Source organism: Limulus polyphemus, unplaced genomic scaffold (assembly GCF_000517525.1).
Source record: "Limulus polyphemus unplaced genomic scaffold, Limulus_polyphemus-2.1.2 Scaffold135, whole genome shotgun sequence".
NCBI lineage: Eukaryota > Metazoa > Arthropoda > Merostomata > Xiphosura > Limulidae > Limulus > Limulus polyphemus.
Window position 1 is genome coordinate 76,619 of NW_013665745.1, and position 20,625 is coordinate 97,243.

The 20,625-nt window shown below is 32.4% G+C and overlaps 1 protein-coding gene across 1 annotated transcript; it reads left to right on the forward strand.

The window, feature by feature from the left end:
* Positions 1-2,984: 2,984 nt before the first annotated feature.
* On the forward strand, positions 2,985-20,143 carry LOC106473914. The gene is made up of 5 exons (XM_022379283.1): positions 2,985-3,094; positions 5,566-6,858; positions 11,647-12,194; positions 14,705-15,152; positions 19,704-20,143. Exons 2-5 carry the CDS (start codon positions 6,163-6,165, stop codon positions 19,944-19,946), a joined length of 1,935 nt encoding a protein of 644 aa, XP_022234991.1. The 5' UTR covers positions 2,985-3,094; positions 5,566-6,162; the 3' UTR covers positions 19,947-20,143.
* The last annotated feature ends 482 nt before the right edge of the window (positions 20,144-20,625 follow it).

Here is a 20,625-nt window from a genome sequence, read left to right on the forward strand (position 1 = left end):
CATTCACTTGCCCTTTTCTATATTTAGTAACAATAGGCATGCATAATCTTTGCAAATCCAAATCTGAGATATATGGTGTTGATTGAAGATATCATGGGCTAAGTTTGATACACTCACAAGCAGCTTTGAAAGTTGATCTGGGAATAAAAGGCCATAACTAAAGTAAATATGAAATGTAGAAGTGTTTGGGAATAAACAAGTTTCTTAAGTCAAAGATCACGGCTTTGCTTTTAACCACTGAAAGAAATGAATATTACAATGGTTATGAGCATTACATGGTGCTATGTAGTGTTGTCTGTGCAGGTTTGTAGTTCATGTGCTGATGGTTCTTCAAAAAAGTAGAGTCCAATAACAAATTCAGCTGTGAAAATACATCCCATTGTCACTTTAGCATCATGAATATGTGTATTAAAACTGTGTATGTCACTTTAGCATCATGAATATGTGTATTAAAACTGTGTATGTCACTTTAGCATCATGAATATGTGTATTAAAACTGTGTAGGAAAAGTTGAATGCAGAATCTTACGAACAGGTGAAATTGGCAAATCCAGACACAGGGCGACAAAACGTGCACAGTTGCACCCATGTGAATTGTGCTGGCTTGCTCTTCTATGGCAGGACCAACCTCACTGGTAGTTTTATATATACGTATATCGTTTCATTAGATGTCGGTGGTGTGCCTGCACATGGCTTATCATAAGTGCAACCTGTCCCCGCAGTTTGTGTGTGTGTGTGTGTGTGTGTGTGTGAACTCGCGCATAGCGACACTGTAACATGATTCTCTACGGATGTTATGCTCGCAGTATTGTATCCTTTGGTGTAATAATATTCTACTCCCCTTCCCCATTGGCTCAACAGTAAGTCTGCAGGCTTACGATGCTAAAAATCGGGTTTCGATACCGGTAGTGGGCAGAACACAAATAGCCCATTGAGTTGTTTTGTGTTTAACAGCAACCAACCAAATATATATTTTATTTTATTTTCGCTGTTCACATCTCTCTCCTCCTGATCGGTATTTAGGTCTTTGTTACCTAGGAGGGTCAGGTACGCGGGGACCTCTTCCTCCTTTCCGGACTGTGAATGTTGACTGTTGATACTACATGAAGGTCGGAGTAAACCGCACTTGCTCCGACCCCTTTCAGGACAATATCCATGTATGTATCCACTGTTACATTCTGTGTTTTGCATTTCTTATTAAAGACCATAATGCAAGTTACACATTTCACTAGTTAGAGGCTAATCGAATTCATTTTACATATAATACCCTTTTAAATGTATTGTTCTTAGGCTCTAATTAGTGTACGGTTTAAATGTCAAGCCGTAGGTGCCCTGATCACATCCTTATTTTTAAAATAAATGTTTACAGGTGAGAGATACTTAGGTCAACTCCCATCATGTATGTAATAACGATCGAGTTTACAAAGTAGGTCATGCTTTTGCCAACTTTTCTCAAAGTAATTTAGAGTATTATGCAAGAGTCTATCGGCTATTGTTTGTATATTAGCGTATCTGTGCATAAATTTTAATGGGGTGCTACGGGAGACTTTGTATGCTGTGGTGATTAATGTGTTTTGTATTTATTGTAGTTTATTTATGTGTTTTGGAACTGTGTTTATCCATGCCGGACTGGGTCGAATGTATGTTTTGTATATTTTAATAATGTTATCAGGTGATGTTCCCTGGGTTTTGCCTATTAGTTCACATCTCTGAACTCTTGTTGGTTTGTTTTTGAATTTCGCGCAAAACTACACGAGGGCTATTTGCGCTAGCCGTCCTTAATTTAGCAGTGTAAGACTAGAGGGAAGGCAGCTAGTCATCACCACCCACCGCCAACTCTTGGTCCACTCTTTTTCCAACGAATAGTGGGATTGACCGTCACATTATAACGCTCGCACTGCGTTTCTTTCAACACTTTATATTCAGCTACTAAGTTCAATTTAGAGTATTTATCTGTTTATGTAGAGTCATTACGTTGAATTAAAAACTCAACTTGAAATTCGTTAAATCGTAAATTTGTCAACATTTATAGGAGATGTCGAAGTTAATTACTCCTATTGTGACGCTTATTAATTACGTACTCACTGTTTTTTGTTGATAGAAGTTTTCTTTGGCATTTCGTTCTCTTTATGTACGTACCTATGTGGGTCAGCGATATGCTTATGAACTTACAAAGCTAAAATCTGGGGCTCGATTCTCCGTGGTTGATAAAACGCAAACAACTAATTATGTTAAATTATGCTAAAACAACAACACAACTATTTCTGTACTATACTTTTACAGCTATTTCTTATGACTAATGTTTTTGATCCCAGCTCCAGAACTTCTATTCTCTACATTAACCTATGTTAGCTCAGTTTTTCACATACCTTGGTACCTAGGTAGTTAGCCTTTGGTATGGGTTGCCTTCAGATGTGGCCAGGTGGTTAAGGCACTCGACTCGCAATCTGAGGGTCACGGGTTCGAATCCCTGTCACACCAAACATGCTCGCCCTTTCAGCCGTGGGGGCGTTAAAATGTGACGTTCAATCCCACTATTCGTTGGTAAAAGAGTAGCCCAAGAGTTGGCGGTGGGTGGTGATGACTAACTGCCTTCCCTCTAGTCTTACACTGCTAAATTAGGGATGGCTAGCGCAGATAGCCCTCGTGTAGCTTTGCGCGAAATTCAAAAAACAAACAAGCCTTCAGATGTAGTAGATGCAGTAAATTTAAGAAAGTTTAAATTAAAAAGATAAGCGTTGGCTTCGAATGTTTTTGGTTTGTTTTATTTTATTTTAGTGGAAAGGCCCAGGTCATGAGCCAACAGGCCCTTTGTTGTCCTTAAATTTCATGTTGCATTATGCTATGATTTCCTTTTTTTTAAATACTTATTTATCATTTTTGCTCTGAAGTAGTTTTCATGTTTCTACTTGTTCATGTTTAGTATATTTGCACCAGAGGGCGAAAAGAAAGCGTGCTGTCCCTCGAGTGTACAATTATTACTTAAGTTTAATCAGCGCCATGTAGTAAAGTAGGTTGAGCCAAGAAAAAGTATATAAGACCAGTAGTCTGGGAGATTGTATTAAGTACTATAACTTAAAAGTGGAAGAAGTTTGGTAAGTTTCATTACTTAGTCAATTTTTACCGATAAAATAATATATATTATTTGTAAGTTAAATTCTTTGCTTAAAATTTAAGTTTACACTAATGGATGTGAATTATGTAATCAGTATAAGCTAGCAACACTAACGACAGTAATACTAAAAACTAAAGTAACTTAAAAGAAAATACTAAAGTGCAAGCAAAGACATATCCTGTGTTAGTACTAATACTAGTAGTACTGTTACTATAGAGAAACGAATAGAATACTAATTAATATACACCAGACATGTATTTTACGTTACCTTTGATATTTCCAGAATCGAACATATGAATTTTGATATTTTATATTTAACATCTGGATGTGTACTTATTACTTCTAATCTAACACCAAGTTGCTTGAACTTCAGTTTTTCTACAAGCAGTTCTACAAACTCTATATAATTTATAAATTAATAATAGATTAGATATTTTATGGTCAGTTTTTAGAGAGTGTCATCAAAGTATAATCATATTAATTCTTTTAGTTTTACATGTTCTAAAATCAGTTGCGTGTGTAATTAGAGAATACTTATTATACTATTCTTAATTATATTATGGTATCATGAATATATTGTAATCAGCTATTTATAGTGCTACAGCACCTGAGTAAAGCTGAGTAATTTAATCAATATAATTGGTTACCTATGGGTGGCAATTACATATGGTATCATATAAAGTAATCAAATAATTCATAGATTTTAGAAATTTGAAGAAATCTTGTGTTAAGAATTATGTATATATATTTTCTGTAACTCAGTTTATCTTTACTTGTAGAATAACTTCAATAAGTTCTTTATTCCAGTGTTCACTATGTAGCATAAAAAGTATGCAACTTTCCATCAATTTCTCTAACATCTAATTCTTACTAATTAATGTAAGTGCCCTTATTAGAGGTTTTCTGAAAGTTAAGAAATCCACCATCAGCAATGGTGTGTATCAAAAATCTACAAGAAGTTGATATGGCAAGAAAAACTTTCTAAAACCATGTTCAAATTTTGCAAAGTTCAAAAATTTCCAATGACAACAGATTTCAACATATTGCTAACAACAGAACTTCTTAGGCCTACAACTTCTCATATTCTTGTCATTTTACAGCCATGTATAATTGTAAGTTCTAGACCTAATTCCACAAACAGTGGTTCAACACAAATTCTACAATTAAATGTAAGCCTAGCCTCAAATACAGCATTTCAGCATAAACTACAAGTTGTATGCCTAACTGAATGATGGATCAAATGCAATAGTGGTTACTGAATACTCAATCACTATTCATTGTTCCTTCCTTGTCACTCATATTTATATATATATATATATTCTGGTTTCTTGATATCCTGCAAAACCTCTTGATCGTTACATCATCATTATAGCCAGAAGCTTCCTTTAGCAAACAAACAAGTTACAACATGGAAAGTATAGCTTACAACATTAACTTTTATTAGGGCTTTCAAAGCACCAAGCTTATAACTGATCTTCCAAAAAAAAATAGTTGTCTCTTTTGCAGTTCATCTCAACATTAGTCTAAAATTTCTATAGTACAGTTGCTATTCTTTTCACGTAATGAAATAGAAAGCATTTACTAAATTATAAAATTTTTGTGTATCAAGAATGTGAAGAACCTTTTAAACTAAATTATTGAAATCCAACTTACTTTATTTTAATGGCCATTTCCTTCTTCATGATGTATCCCGCTTCCAAAAATGTTTATTTTTAAGGTATTAATTATACACATTATGTGGTTACATATTAAGTACCAGATGACAGACATTATGCTGATTGCTAATGGTTAATGTAATTAAATGAAAATAATGCTTATAAGGTTTCTCTGAATTACAAATGTAGTTTGAGAATGATGCCAAAGGATTGTTTTAACTTGAATATCAGTAACCCACATACATTTATACAGCTAGGGCTTGAGAGGGCTTGTTTTGTCTGAAGATTTCTAAACTTAGAAAAATTGCTATAATAATTGTACTTTAAACAAGAATCATGTTTTATGTTGTAGACTACTATAAATAACAGAAAAAAATGTAGACAAATGTGAAGTGATTTTTTGAAAAATTTCGTACACAAGTGGATAGGTAATGTGGATACAGTACAGTAAATTATTCATATAGAACTCTTCCTTGCCAACTGTATTGGTTAGGTTAAGATTTATGGGAATGCATTAGGCCTCTAAGTTACATATTCTCTTTTCAATTTTACCTTTGGTGAAAAAGAAATCTTTAATATATAAACTTTATTTTAATTTTTTATTTATTATTGCTCAATAATTTAATTTGATTGGAAATTTGCTATAACTGTTTGTACCCTCACAAACATACACTGTACCTGATAATTGAAAAATAGTTTAGTATGTAATCAGTTAGTATTGTTGTAACAAGAGCCTTTTCAAGCTGCTTTACATAACAGATCAACTAACAGCTAAATTTTACCTTTTTTTTTGTAGATGGTGAATAGAAGGATGTCTTAAACTGAATACTGATGACCAGATGTAAAGAAAAAATTTGTGATTATTACTTACCAGACTTGTCTACTGCGTCTAAGGTATTACAAAAGTATAAAGCATGTAGCATGTGGCTGTCACTCATCCTTAGAAGTTGATGAACTTTGCTGCAGTTTTTAACAAGGATTTAACTATTTGATGTGTCAACTACAGATAATTCTGCAATGAGGATATTACTGCATGATCAATATTCTAGAAATATATACAATATCACAATGTGGACGTTGTTAATGAAGTACAGTTATTGCCATGATATTTCAAAACTGTGAAAGTCAGAAGGTTCTGCCTTAGAATATTTGGAAATAAATGTAATATTTAAGTCAGAATACCTGAAAATTTATTGTTATTCAAGTTGTAATGATGGTATTTACATATTTATTCAAAGTAAAAATGCCTTTATTTCCATTACATTATAGACTATGTCAAAATAGTTAGACATTCTCAGGTTTTCAAGAAAGTTGTATAGTTTGTGCATATTAAAATTACTTACATTTAAATGCTAGTAAATTCTGTTCTTTCATAAAAAAAACATTAGTTAGGATGAAGTTTACTAATTTGGGTCTTTCCACTTTACATAAAGTTTTTAGAGGAAAGCTTGTTGGACCAGTTCTTTCATTATTAATTGTTATTGTTACCACACAAATTATGTGGCAATTTTATATTTTCTCAGTGGAATGGCATTTCTTTAAGAACCACTACCTTGCATATCAATTCACTAACCAGGAGAAAAACAATTCTCTGACATGTCCTATCCCATTACCTGATCCTTTTGATGCAGCAGTTATGACTTATGCAGAAAAACTGAACCCCTTGTCTTGTAGACAAGTCCAACCATACTTAACATATGTAGACTCTAATGGAACTTTAATGATCAACAATACTGCAGTTAAAGAGAATAGGCTCGATCTCAGCCACCTGCAATGCTCTTTTCAAACCTTCCAAAGAAAAGAGAAGGATGATGACAAGCTTTCATATGATAATGAACAACCACTCTACTCTCATGCAGATCTTCCAAAAGGAAAGGAGTTTGTTAATGTGACATGCATCTATGAAGGAAACATAATATACAGAGGTTACCATACATATATCATCAGAAAGGCTCCTGCAAAACATACCACGGGAAAACATTTAAAGCCGAACGTGTTTATATTTGTCATTGAGTCTCTATCAAGACTGAATGCCATAAGACATATGCCAAAGACATATTCTTACTTAACAAGAACCCTTAGGTCTCAGGTATGTATTTGAAAGCATTTTAATTTAATAGCAAACCTTATTCTTTCATATTATTTTGTTCATTTATGTTTATCTACTATTTTTAGTTAATAAGATATATTAAAAGTGTTTTGTGTTCTGATTCTGTTCAATGAAATTGTTCATGTTTATGAAGTATGTATATTTCAGCTGTCAGCTACCTGGTTTCAAAGATGTCGGTTCCAGTCTGGAAAAATGTATATTGGTTGACCTCAAGTTTGTCATGCTTATGATATATATGTGTTCCAAAACATACTTATTATTTCTTAATATTTCTGGCACAGAAGAAAATCATGTCTCCTATCCCACCTGTAATATCTAGCGTGGCAACAATTGGAGGGGGGTCTCTCAGTTGAAACTGTCAGTGATCTTATTCATAGTGAGATAGAAACATATATTTGTTTCAGTGATGTTCCTCAAGGGGGCTCTGTGGCTGCAATTGAGGGCAATCCTGAACATTCTGTAGAGAAATTCGATTCACTTTTTCCTGTGCCTTTTTTTTATTCTTTTGGCTTCTTGGTCCCCCCTCTGGGACAGTGGTAAGTTTACGAACTTCCAACACTGAATTCCAGGGTTCAATTCCCTATATTGGACATAGCAGATGGCCCAATGTTGTTTTGCTCTAACTAAACAAACTTACCCGACAAAATGTTGTTTCAAACAATGGTAATCAGAACAGGCTTTAAAAGAAATAAAAAAGGAGGCCACTGTGGGATAAACTGACTCTAATTTGTTTTCTTAAGTTGGCCCATCAAAAGTGTGATGTTTTGGGTCTTTAGTTTTCTCTCCATCCACGGACATTATGGTTCATGCAGGAAAGTTTACTGTTCAGTTATGTGACAGGAGAGCTATACCTTATCCGCCATGATTATCGGAACTGCTAGGTTGAAGCATATTCTAACTCTTAACTAATACATCTTCTCATTGAAATCAGTGGTTCTAAGGCAGAGTTTGTAGTTAATCTGAATACAATGTCCCCTGGTGAGACAGTGAAAAATCTGCAGTCTTAAAACTATAAAATCCAACCTGTTGTTTTCCTAACATTAAACTTTGTTGGAAGACTCAGGATCACCAACTTCATTTATGACAAGATGGAACCATTGCTAGCATGCACATTGGTTTAATTGTCGGCTTCTACATTTATTAGACTTTAATTTTCTACTACCGGGAGTTATGGTTCCACTCCTATTCGAGGGTCTCAACCCCCGACATCATCCCCTCAGTACATTGAAATACATTTTTGTCCATATCCAAGGGGTTCTACTGCTTAATCAAAACACCACCTGCAGCATCAGTGATTATTGTATGCCTTCAGGATCTGTATGAATAATGCCCTCACCGGCCCCTCCACCTTCTCAATGTGGAATTGTAATTGGACATTATATTCTTAGTTTTATCACATATCTAATGTCAGTTGTGCATATTTTAGGAAAGAAAATACCCTAATGGCACAGTATACTGAGAATTGATATGTGTATGGCTGTTAGTGGGCATGCAATTTGAATAATAAATAAATTAAGAATAAATTGTGTATTTTTCCCTGTGTATCCAGACTTCTGGGACAACCTGTATAGTACAGATAATAGTTCTGTGTAAACGAGGTGGCTTTTAAATTGATTGAGAATGCTTGTTTGAATCCTGTGAAATGGAAGTTAATATTATTATACACTGTAAGTAAGCAAGTAGCACATAGTAAAAGTTGAAATAGTATATCTATAGGTTAACTAAAATAAGGCAGGCTTTAATTTTAACAATAAAATTGCTAAAGAATTTTTTATATCCAGAGATTGGCTCTTCTCCATCACGAAAGTTTCACAGTTGCTATTCGCTCTCCATATTTATGTTACATTACACTTTTTCAAAAGGTTCTTTAATATATATATATAGTGTGCTTATTTTAGAACCAATGTATTGTCAGTGACAGAAATAGCATAGAAACATTTTAAAATACACATGACCTTTGATATCCCAAAAGTTTTCTCCTTCCCCCAGACATAATTCTCATTGGTGAATTTGATACTTAACTCTTACCTTGACTTGAAGAAATGAATGAATTAGGTTACGTTCAAGAGATTAATATATTATGTTGGAAATTGTGCATTTCACATTTAAGAGTAAAGGGTGTTTTAAAAGTAATCCAAATGAAGAGAATGCAAACTTTTTTTAAACTGACTGGTCAACTTCTTGATAAGATACTATTGAATAGGTTGTTTCACAATGAGAATAATAAAAGAAACTTCATTTCAGTTATCGTTTATTTGATGCATCTAAAGCAACTAGTGTGTCAAATTTAGAGACCAGGAAAATATGGCTCATGACAGCAGTGCTCATATAAATTATTTTACTGTTTGTCCACCATAGACTTGATGTTTTAATGTTGAAAATTCATGTAAATATTAAAAATGATGTTCTACATATTTCTTTTTTTTTGTAATTAAATAATAATTAACTACATCCTTGTGTATCATAAAGCAATGTTTTGTACTGAGCTTGACAGTAAGCTATTAGTTCTTAATAATAAAAGTAATGGAAAAAATATCGAACTAATCTAGCCGATATCACACCTCTAATCATTTAGTAAAATAGTTTACTGTTGAAAAAAAAATTAAATTGTAGTTTCACCTTGTAACAATTCATTAAAAATAATTTACAATTGCAAATGTTTGTTTTGTTAGTTTTTTTTACTGAATTGGTTTCAAGTAAAATAATAACAGGTTTCATAAACTTTGATTAAAAAAATATTTTACCATATTATTCCAAAACTTGAAAATTGATAAACCTGACAGTAATTGAAACTACAGGTTTGATATTCCAGTTAAAGGAATGGAGTTTTGATAGGTACTGGAGGAGAGGGTAAGAGGAACTCATTATTCATGTAAAGTTAATGTCACTATCAATGGTACTATAAATGAATAATAAATAAAAAACATTTACCTCAATTTAGATATTAATGTTCTGGACTGTTGACAGTCTGAATGTGTTCTCAGTGAAATTCCCCTGTTGATTATTTTATCATGAGTAGACTTGATATGTAGTAGTATATATTCTGTAGACATCAGACTGGAAGTGAAACAAGGAGGAATAAACTAAAGCTCATTTCATACTGACAGTGGTACCTGTGTGCAATCTCAGATGGGGGTATTTATTTTTCCCTGCCACTGAGTATGTGTTTTGCCATATAGTAAGCTAATTTGTTTTATTTACATTAACAAACCTTTTTTTTCTTCTGTTCAAGGTGTGATGTTTTTGGATCCAGAAGTATTTTATTTTTTTTAGAGAATAAAATTAAAACAACAAGAATGAAAAGCATCTGACATCACACTACCAAATGTAATAAAGCTTTTCACTATTAATTCTGATATGTTACCGTACCTCCTCTCACATAATAGCTATTCTTGATTTATGCTGCCCCCTCTATATGCACAATTTTTGCTTGCCACTAGCCTCGATGCTCCCACCTACTTTCACTTCTTTACACATGGTATAGCTGCACTGTAGCATACAACTGAGCATGCAACAACCCTCCACCAATAGGAGTGCAATACACCCTCCTAACGCAGCTGACTCCTTCTGTGTTATAGAGCACTATCATCACATGTGCATGAAGGGGACATCACCTTTGCTCCAAATTTCCCTCCTCTCCATCTCTGATTTGTTTTCCCTTTCCATTCCTTATCATTGTTTTTGTCCAGTACATGCTCTATGTTGTTAAGTTGCCCACACTACTTTCTTCTGTGGATCCCATTCCTATCTTTTTATATCATGGAATACTTCCTCTACCCATGATCTTTCACCTATCACCCTTACCAGATGGATTTGGCAGCTTATTTGTCTTGTTGAAACATCATCATCTGAGTGTTCTCATCATATTTTCCAAGTCTCCTCCCACCACATCCATCATCTCGCCTCTTCCCTGGCTGCCAACTTTTGTCGTCCATTAGAAGAAATCGTGGAAACTGGCATGTGGACAACACCTCACACATTTATTGTGCACTACCTACATCATTTAACTGTCTCCAACTATCATCCCCACTTTGGGTGCATCTTTTTTTGGCTAATATCGAAATGATGATAATGCTGTATGGTATAAAGGGAATCAGCTGCACTAGAAAGGTATGTCACTCTCCTATTGGAGGAGGATTGTTTCGTGCTCATTTGCATACTATACCACGTATAAACATGTGCATATAGGAGGCAGGATAAAGTATCTATCGGAAATACATTTCCGGTGTAGGAAAATGTCAACTTTCATTATATCCTACAAAATCTTTGCGTGTGTCTGTTGTCAAGATAATTATACCAACAGGACATTTTTACTTCTTCAATACCTGAAAAACATATCTACCTAAATTGTGGTAGACAAAATAATAAACATAAAGAACAAATTTATGTGTAATTCTGCTGTTTCTGTCTTCATATAGTTTTAATCTTAATGATTTATTTTCCTGATTAGAATGTAAAATTAAGACCTCCATGAAGAGAAAGAAAAACCCATCTCTAAACTTCAGAGTGAAAACATTTCAGAGTAGTACACAACTACTGCATTTTTTTTTTCTTAATTATATTTATGGGTGAAAAGTTTAAAAGATAAGGCTTTAAAAACTAATAATTTAGCATTAAGTTTCTATGGTATCTATTAATTGTTTTATTCAGTGTATCTTTTCCTACAGCTTTTGTAAATAAACATCTCCATAGATGTATATGATTGTGTCTTTTTTAAGGTTTTTCAGCTAAGCTTTACATTTATTAGCTCTCGGTTTTATTTTTCAGGTTCTAAAGGGTCTAAACAAGGTGGCTGACAATAGTTTTCCGAATATGATTCCATTTTTGACTGGACGTAGAGTTTACACTGATCCCCCAGAGCTTCCAGGTGATCAGAGCATTGGTCCATTTGATGATTGGCCATTTGTTTGGAAGAACTTTTCCAATGCTGGCTATATAACAGCTCTGCATGAAGATAGTCCTGAATTTACACTTCTTAATTACCTTTCTAAAGGCTGTCTTAATCAACCTACTGATTTCTACCTTCGACCTCTTTGGCTAGCTTTGCAAGGTTCTCCACTGTGGAAAGAAAGTAGTCAATGGTGTTTTGGTAATGTTCCAAAGTTAAAATTATTGTTAGACTGGATATTAGAATTTTGTAAAAAGCACAAAAAAATACCATACTTTTTGTTTTCATTTTTCATTGAAGTTACTCATAATGATTTTAATAATGCACAACTGTTAGATGATGATGTCTCTCAGTTTTTGGAGATGCTGAATAGAAGTGGGCTTTTTAAGAACACCATTGTCATCTTAATGGGTGATCATGGAAATAGGTAAGGACACTTTGAAATAATATTTTTTGTTAGTTAATAACATATTGATCATAATTCATTTTCAGAGAATAAAATATTGTTTATATTATCCATATTTTATTATAGTCAGAATGAGCTTTAGCAGAATAAAGAGAGCTTGAATTGTATACTCATGGCAACTTGTACACCAGTAATTCCTTTTTATGTTTGTACCTATATTGAGATGGACAGCCCATATCCAACCGCACCAGGATTTATGACCTAATTTGTTAGAGAAGATAATCGATTTCAGGTTCTGTATCATCTTAATTTTCAACGATGTGAATTGGTTTGGTTATTCAATAACAAATGCTGTAAGAAATCTCTAATATATTTTCAATGCCAGAAATTAAGAATGACCATTGTTGCACATTAAAACAAACCTTAAAGAAAATAGCATGACTTAGATGAAAAAAAAAAAAAATTCACACTTTTAATATATCTTTGCATGTTTAAAGAACACCCAAATCAAAATTTAGATTGATTTAAACAAGTGTTAGCCACATCATTAAGTTTATACTTGTTGTAGACTGATCTTAAGAAAATCAAAATTAACATCTAAAACGAGTAAATTCTAATAGTCATTCAAAATTCAGTATTTCTGGTGCACCTTTGTATTTCGTGAATGGAACATACATTTAATCTCAAGAGCACATTTAAAAACTTGTATCTTGCATATTGTTTTTGTCACCAAATATTCACATTTAAGATATTGCTTGCTTTATTGGTGTAAGCATATTATTCTATAACATAAGAACACAAATTTAAAAACTCCAGGCCTTATGTCTTTAACATTCAAGTAAGAAGTTGATACATGATTTCTTTTCCCAGTAAAGAAATATACACTTTGTTGATTTTACAATTCATATATCTTTTGAGTTACATTTGAAAGCACTTGGTGGAAACATCCAGTTCTGCTTTTTTCTAACTGAATATTTGGGTATGTTACATGAATTGCAATTCTTATAATTAAGATCCAACAAACCAGTGTAAAAGGCAAAAATTAAACTCTCAAAGTTTATATCTTCTTAATCATTATTGTTCATAAAATATAGTAAGATAACCTTTCTGGCCATCCTTGTTCTCCATTGAAAATGACAACATAACTAAAGCTTCACTTTACAACCTTTCTTAAATCATTTTATATACTGTTGAAGACTTAATTTTTAATTCACATGTTCATATTGTTGTCTGGCCTAATGGAGTTTTTATGCCACCTGCTGAGTTCATGGCTTAAAATCTGGAATTATCTTCAAGGTTTTTAAAACAGTTTGAGCCAGATATACAAAGCAAGTTAGGCTAGTGTTTGTGAATGAGTCTATTTCAGTAGATTCTTGAGTTGATGATTTACAGAGTCTGTTAGTTAATGAAACACCTACTCAAAATTTATAGCACTTACCAAACTACTAGCTAATGCAATGATTACTCATTAACTAACAGACTCTGTAAATCAACTATGCAAATCAAAATTTATAGCACTTACCAAACTAAATGATTGACAACAACAAACTACTGCATGCCAGATTGTGAAATCAAAGGTCCATGACTAGCATTTGTTGCTTCAAAACTACACTATTCACTTTAAGGTTGTGGGTGCATTATTAGAATGATTATCAAATTCTGTTATACAATTAGAAAAGCCCAAGAATTATCAATGAGTGCTGTTGACTAGCAGCCTTCTATCAGTTCAAAATTATAGACAACTACCTTTGTGCAAGTATTTTAAATAAATGTGTGTTTTAATGAAATAAAAGAGCTAAGAAATAACAAATGAAATTTTTGATTGTGTTGTTTACTTGTGAAGTTAGACCCTTTGTTAATTATATATATATAAAACTGTGGAGCTTGTAAAATTTCAAACAAAGTAAATCTCATTTGGTATCATTAAATAGAATTGACTTTGGATTCTTTGTTTTACAAAATAACCTGAAAAACCCACCAAAGAATAGAAACTGTTAAACCAATATCATTAAGTACTAATGCATAGCAGACAACATTTCAGATAAATAAGCTGACTTCAACTAATTTCCTTTGAAAATCCAGTGAAGGCAAAAGCTAACAAGAACTGTAACAGATCAAAAGAAAATTTGTACAAAAACTTGAAGATAACAATTATTCATAAAATGATAATTTACCTGTATGGCAAAAAAAGAATAGCCTTCCAAGGGATTCCAGGTTTAAATCTATTTTGAAACCATAGATAATAAGAGGTTAGAAAACTTTCTCATTGTATTTTGTTTCATTTCTTTTCTTATGGTACTGGTAGGATGCAGTTTTCACTCTTTCTTGAATGAATGTTTTCAAATAACATGTAGTGGATAGTTACTGATAATGCCATAAATTACTAACACTGAGTTTGTAATGTAATCCTAGCATATACATGTCACTTACATAATGCTCTAGAATTCATTTTACTCTTCTGTTTGTGTTTTATAAATAATTAGATTTTGAAAAGATTGAGATGATAATTCTTTATGGTTCATTTTGCTCAGGTATGGTAATGTTCTTGAGACAGAAGTTGGAAGGATTGAGGAACGAATGCCATTCTTCTCAATACATCTCCCTTTAACTCTTAAAAAACAATACCCTCATCTACAGAAATATCTAAAAATGAACAGTGAGCGCCTTACAACTTGGATAGACATTCACTCGCTCTTAATGGATGTTGCTACAGAAACATATTTTGAAAGTGAACTACAGCACGTGTGGAATACTCGAGGTTACAGTCCATGGAGAATGTTAATACCAAATAATCGAACCTGTGAAGAAGCAGGAATTCCTAAACAATTTTGTATCTGTCAACAATTCTACACTGTATCTGTTGATGACCCCATAAGTAAACAGGTAGCAGATGCCTTTGTAATAGAGTTGAACAGTATGCTGGAACCAGTGTCTGTGTTGTGTGCTAAACTGTGGTTAAATCGGATCATTCAGGCACAGGTAACAAAAGTTCTGGTAATACTTATGCTGATAAAAATAATATTCTTTAATTGTACTCAAAACTTTAACTGAATATGGTAATTAGGAAAAGAAGAAAATAAGATTTTCCCAATTAAGCTTAGTTAAGTTTAAGCACATAGAAAAAAAAAAGTACCTATAAACCAATCATTATGTTCTGCAGAAAAATTAAAATAATTTGAAAAGCATATTTTGTCCGTGCAATATTGGAATAAAATGCTGCCAACTAACATTTCAAATGCCCAGTAATCAACTACGCCAACTTTCTGTCTTAGGTCTCTTTGGTGTTTACTTTTACTGTCTCTCACTCTCTTTGTTATTTATTTAAAGTGAAGTATTTACTTCATTAATTCATATAGTTATACTTCACAAAGTTAAACCCTTGGTATACAAGATTTTAAATATGAGTGATAAAAATAATATTGCTATAATCGTTGAAGTTTTAGAATAAGAAATAAAATCCTCAATACTAATATATATATATAACAAAGCTGAAGGTTGAACACTGTATGCACTGTCAAATATTAAGAACAAAAAACCTTAAATATACAAACAATACCTAATATACACTATTATACAACTGTTTAGGAGTTTGTAAAATTGTTAGTGGTCTAATTATATTCAAACTTAATGCAGATGTACTAATGTATTAATAAAAAATGAAGTAATTACTTAATACAGTTTTAATCCTTTGAGTGGAACCAGGGACACTACATTTTTGATACCAACAGGAAAATTAATAGCAAGCTAAATTATTAAACAGTACTGTCTTGTTCATCCTAACAAAACAAACAAAAATTATGTAACACAACCTAGTACATACTATCACAGCAAACTAAAACTAGTTCGTAGTACCACTTTGTACATCTTACCATAGAATGTTGGAATTATAACGTAGTATCACATAGTACATACTATCATAACAAACTACAATTATTACATAGTACCAATTAGTATATTCTAGCTTTTTTAAATTATTCTTTATATTAAGCTTAAAATTTCTAGATACTTTAAAAAAAATCTTTATAGTTAAATATTCAAATCATATAGTCCTATCTCCAAAAACTGAAAGCCTTTCCTTCTTGAGTTTGTCCTTATGCTGTCAACAAAAGGTGACTCAAAATTTTTGAAATTCCTTTTATGAATTGCACCCATATTCTTCACTCTCCAACATTCCATGTGACTTACTGTGCATGTATCAAGGAATCTTACATCAGCTCTGCTTTCCCATGATAATTTTCTTGTTGTCTGTTCTATAGTTAGATTAGTTAGAATGTTCTTTCTGATGCAGAAACTTGTGGCACAATCAAAATTTCTATGAATTAATTGGAGGTATTACTTGCACAAGTTGTGTGTAGTATGCAAGATAACCTGGTAGTTTTATTGTCAGCTCTGATTGTTCAGTGTATTTTTACCATTGTCCAAACCACTTGCTAAAAATTCTAAGTTTCTTAGTCAAGATTTTGATTCTTTATAATGTAGTCTACACTTGTAATTAAGTGCAACACATGCAGTCTGTTTTTGGACACTGAATCTTTGTGGCTTTTCTCAAATCTCATCATAATGCTACATGCCGTAATACTGGTGTAAGTTTGTTTTTGTTTTGAATTGCCTGTTGGAAAGTCTTGAATTTAAGGTGATCTTCCATGCATCATGTGGAATGATCACCCAAACTGGTGACACTATCTCTATTTCTTTTATTTGAAACAATTTTGAGAGAATTACATGTTTTAAAAACAAATCCATCAGATGCTAAAAGCATGTCAGGATATCTTTCAAGAATATGTTTTATATCACAGGTTTATTGGATCTATAGTTATTCTTCAGTTTCAAGTTATGTAGACTCTCAAATTGTCTCAACACTTTGAGACTGGATACTGCTAGTTATATTGTAATCTTTTATTTGGTTGGGTATAGGATGTTTTTCAGAAGACCGAGTAAAATTTTCAGCTCCAGATTTTGTGTGTGGATCAACATGAGATGCATTCTCAGTTTCAACTTTAGAATTCACATCTACATCAGTAACAGTTAAAAAATTTGTCAAGTGAGCCACTTCTGATTTTCAATCACTTTAAAATTCAATACACTGCCTTTCTCTTCATTTATATCAAGTGATTCACCTATGATTTTCAATCATTTTAAAATTCAGTACACTGTCTTTCTCTTCTTTATAACATGAGCTCTTATTATATGAATGATCAGTAATTTTACATCTTCCTGGCCCAATTATGCTGGTTTCAGTTAGTCTCAAATGTCAAAATTGAAAACATCAACAATACATAAAATGTCACAGATGGCAATCATGCTAAACAGGTATCACACATTCTTTACTGAATATATGATAGACCACACTGCAGGTCTTAAATGAATAACATAAATAATTAATTAAAGATAATTATATCTGATGCAGAAATGATATAGAACACATTATAATAGGCCTGTACCTATTATAGATATATAGCTAGGCTTATTTATATTAGAAAAGCCACCATGCCTGGTAAGCACAGAGTGTGCCTACCTACTTCTCTTCAATATAAAGTAGACAACTGCTTGGTGCATGCTGAGGCAATACCATTTTAAGGCCCCCAAATGGCCTCTCGGTTAATACTGTCAGTGGTCTTAATCATAGTGAGATGGAGACATTTGGTTCAGAGGTGTTCCTCCAGAGGGCTTTGAGGCTGCAATTGAGGTTGATCCTGAACATTCAGGAGAGAATTTAGATTTGCTTTTCCCTATTCCTTCTTCTATTCTGTTGGCTTCTCAGCATCCCTGTGGGGCAGTGATAAGTTTACGAACTTTCAAGGCTTAAATCCAGGGTTTGATTCCCTATAGTGGACACATCAGATAGCCCAACATTGCTTTGCTATAACAAAACAAACTTACCTGACAAAAATGCTGTTCCAAACAAGAGTATTAAGAACAGTCTTTTAAAGAAATCAAACAGGAGGCCACTCTTGGATAAGCTACCTCTGATTTGTTTTCTTCAGTTGATTCGTCGATAGTGTGATTTTTGTGGGTCTTTTGAGCTTGCACCTTATTTGATGGCTTGAAGGTCTGGGAGCAATTATTTAGTTTTCTCTCCATCCACAAACATTGTTGTTGACCATTGTCTAGGATTTTGAAATAATTGTAGTCTGTCAATTATCTGTGGCATATTTATCTTTGGATTGATTTTATTAATTCATTAATGTTTTTGTGTTCTTTAAGCGTTACTCCAAAAGTATGCTCAATTCACAAATGTTAGGCTGATTACAAGACCAGGGAATTTTATAGATGCCATTTTTGTTTTGATTAATCTTTGATGAATGTGTTTCAGAAGACTCCTGAGAGTTATTTTTAGGTTTCTGCTATATTTCTTTATTCCATTTTCATTACATATGTTTAATCTTTATTCCTATATTTTTATGAGTATGACCATGTATGTGTAGAAAATCATTCAGGGTCTGAAACTCAAGGTTATAAGTTGGAGCTTAAGATTGCAGCAAAGCTTTTTTTGGTTAAAAGTATCTTTCTTAAAGGTGTTGCTAATATGGGTTTGAATATGGTGAGAACTTTGTTCACACAAGGTTTTGGTTTTTCTTAAACTTTGATTATTCGACATTTGACTGCTTATGTATTGATATGTATATATAGCAATCCGTGTATAATATTTTATTAGATATAAATAAACACATGGTTGCTTTCTGGTGGTGAGTGTATCAAAAGAATGAGCTGGTAATTTTATATCGGTTCTTTTGTAAAGTTAATCTCAGGATTAACAGAATATAGGATTTTCAGAAGGTTTTAGATAGGGTTATTCATATGATCATGTAATAAACAACTTGTTAACATAGCTTTTTATAATGATAGGATTTGATTTATTATGGAAATAGTATTTTGTTCAAAATTTGTCATGAAAATATGTAGCAAATGTTATGATGAATTTCAAAGTTTACTCATCAAGAATTAAGTTAAGCTTCATACACTGCTATATGATATTATTTCATTATTGTTTTTGATGTATATTGTTTTTTCAATCACACTTTTCTCTGTTACATAGTTGCAAAACTACTACTACTATGATGTGCAGGCATATTGTATATTTTCTGCTTTCCTTTAGCAATGTATGAATTTTAATTTTTTTTATTAGTCTGTTTCTATGCTGTTTCAACAAAAACATTTGGTCCAGAAAACCATTAAGTTACCTCATTCTTTGAGTTCTTAGCTTTAATTAATTTTCTAACTTGTGCAACACTAACAAGAATTTTCCTGCTTTATCGAATCCAAGATTTAAAGAAAACTTTCCTATATCTGTGCTACTTATAAAGAAACTTACCAATGTTACCTATGATATGCATTTAGGGTTTGTAGAAACTATTATCTTTTATTTTTTGCTAACTTCATTATTAATGTTTACAAGGGCATACAAACAATTGTTAATTGTTCATCTGGAAAGTTGGCAGCTTTTACATAATTTTTTTCTACTTGATCAGTAATATTATCTAGGTTTACAGAAGTATTTCTTGTTTTACAGTTTTATTTTGAACTTTTCAGGTAATAATTCCAGATGAACATGTTGCACAGAAAAAGGGCTATATCCATGCTGTTAAGATTCTTATTGAAGTGGGACCAAGTAGAGCTTTGTTAGAAGCTATTTTACAGCGAGATGCTTGGTCATCTGAATATTGTACGGTTGGTGATATTAGCCGCCTTAACAAATACAAAGGTCAATCAGAATGTGTGGCTGACAAAAAACTGAGGAAGTTTTGTTATTGCTTTTCTAGTATAGTTTCATAATGTTAATTTTTTTTATTTTGCCTAGGTCAGCCAAGAAGATTTCAGGTTGCTAATCTAACCACTCACAACATTTTGATCATGTAGTATGACATTGGAAAATACACATTAAGTGTCCATTGTGGCTAATTTTGTTGTAGATTTAAAGATGAAAAAAAAAGAATATATACTCTTTATTTTAGTTACTAACTTTAATTAAACATTTAAAGATGGTTCAACATTTCTGATTATTGTTAATAAATAAGATTTTTCATGTGAAACAATTAAATTCAGAGGTCTTTATTATGTAAAATATAGAACGTTTTTAAAACATAGCATTAACAAACACTGTTTTACCATTGCTCGTGTGATATCGGGTGAACACTGGAAAAATATTAGTTCTGATCACTATGTTTTTGACCATTCTAATATTTTAGCTGTAATAATGAATTTTTCACTTGAAATACTGAAATGCTTCCTTTATATGAATTTCAGGATTTGTGAAAACTGTATTTTGTTACTGAATATAATGAAAACGTTTTTGTGTATATGTGTGTTCATATGCACACACACACACATAAATTGTGTCAAATAAGAAACCCTGTAACCTAAGTGCTTTTGAAATGCCTTTCTTCATTGGGGACAAACTGAGGAAGAAAGGCCTACCTTTCAAAAGTGCTCAGGTTATAGGGTTTCTTGTTTA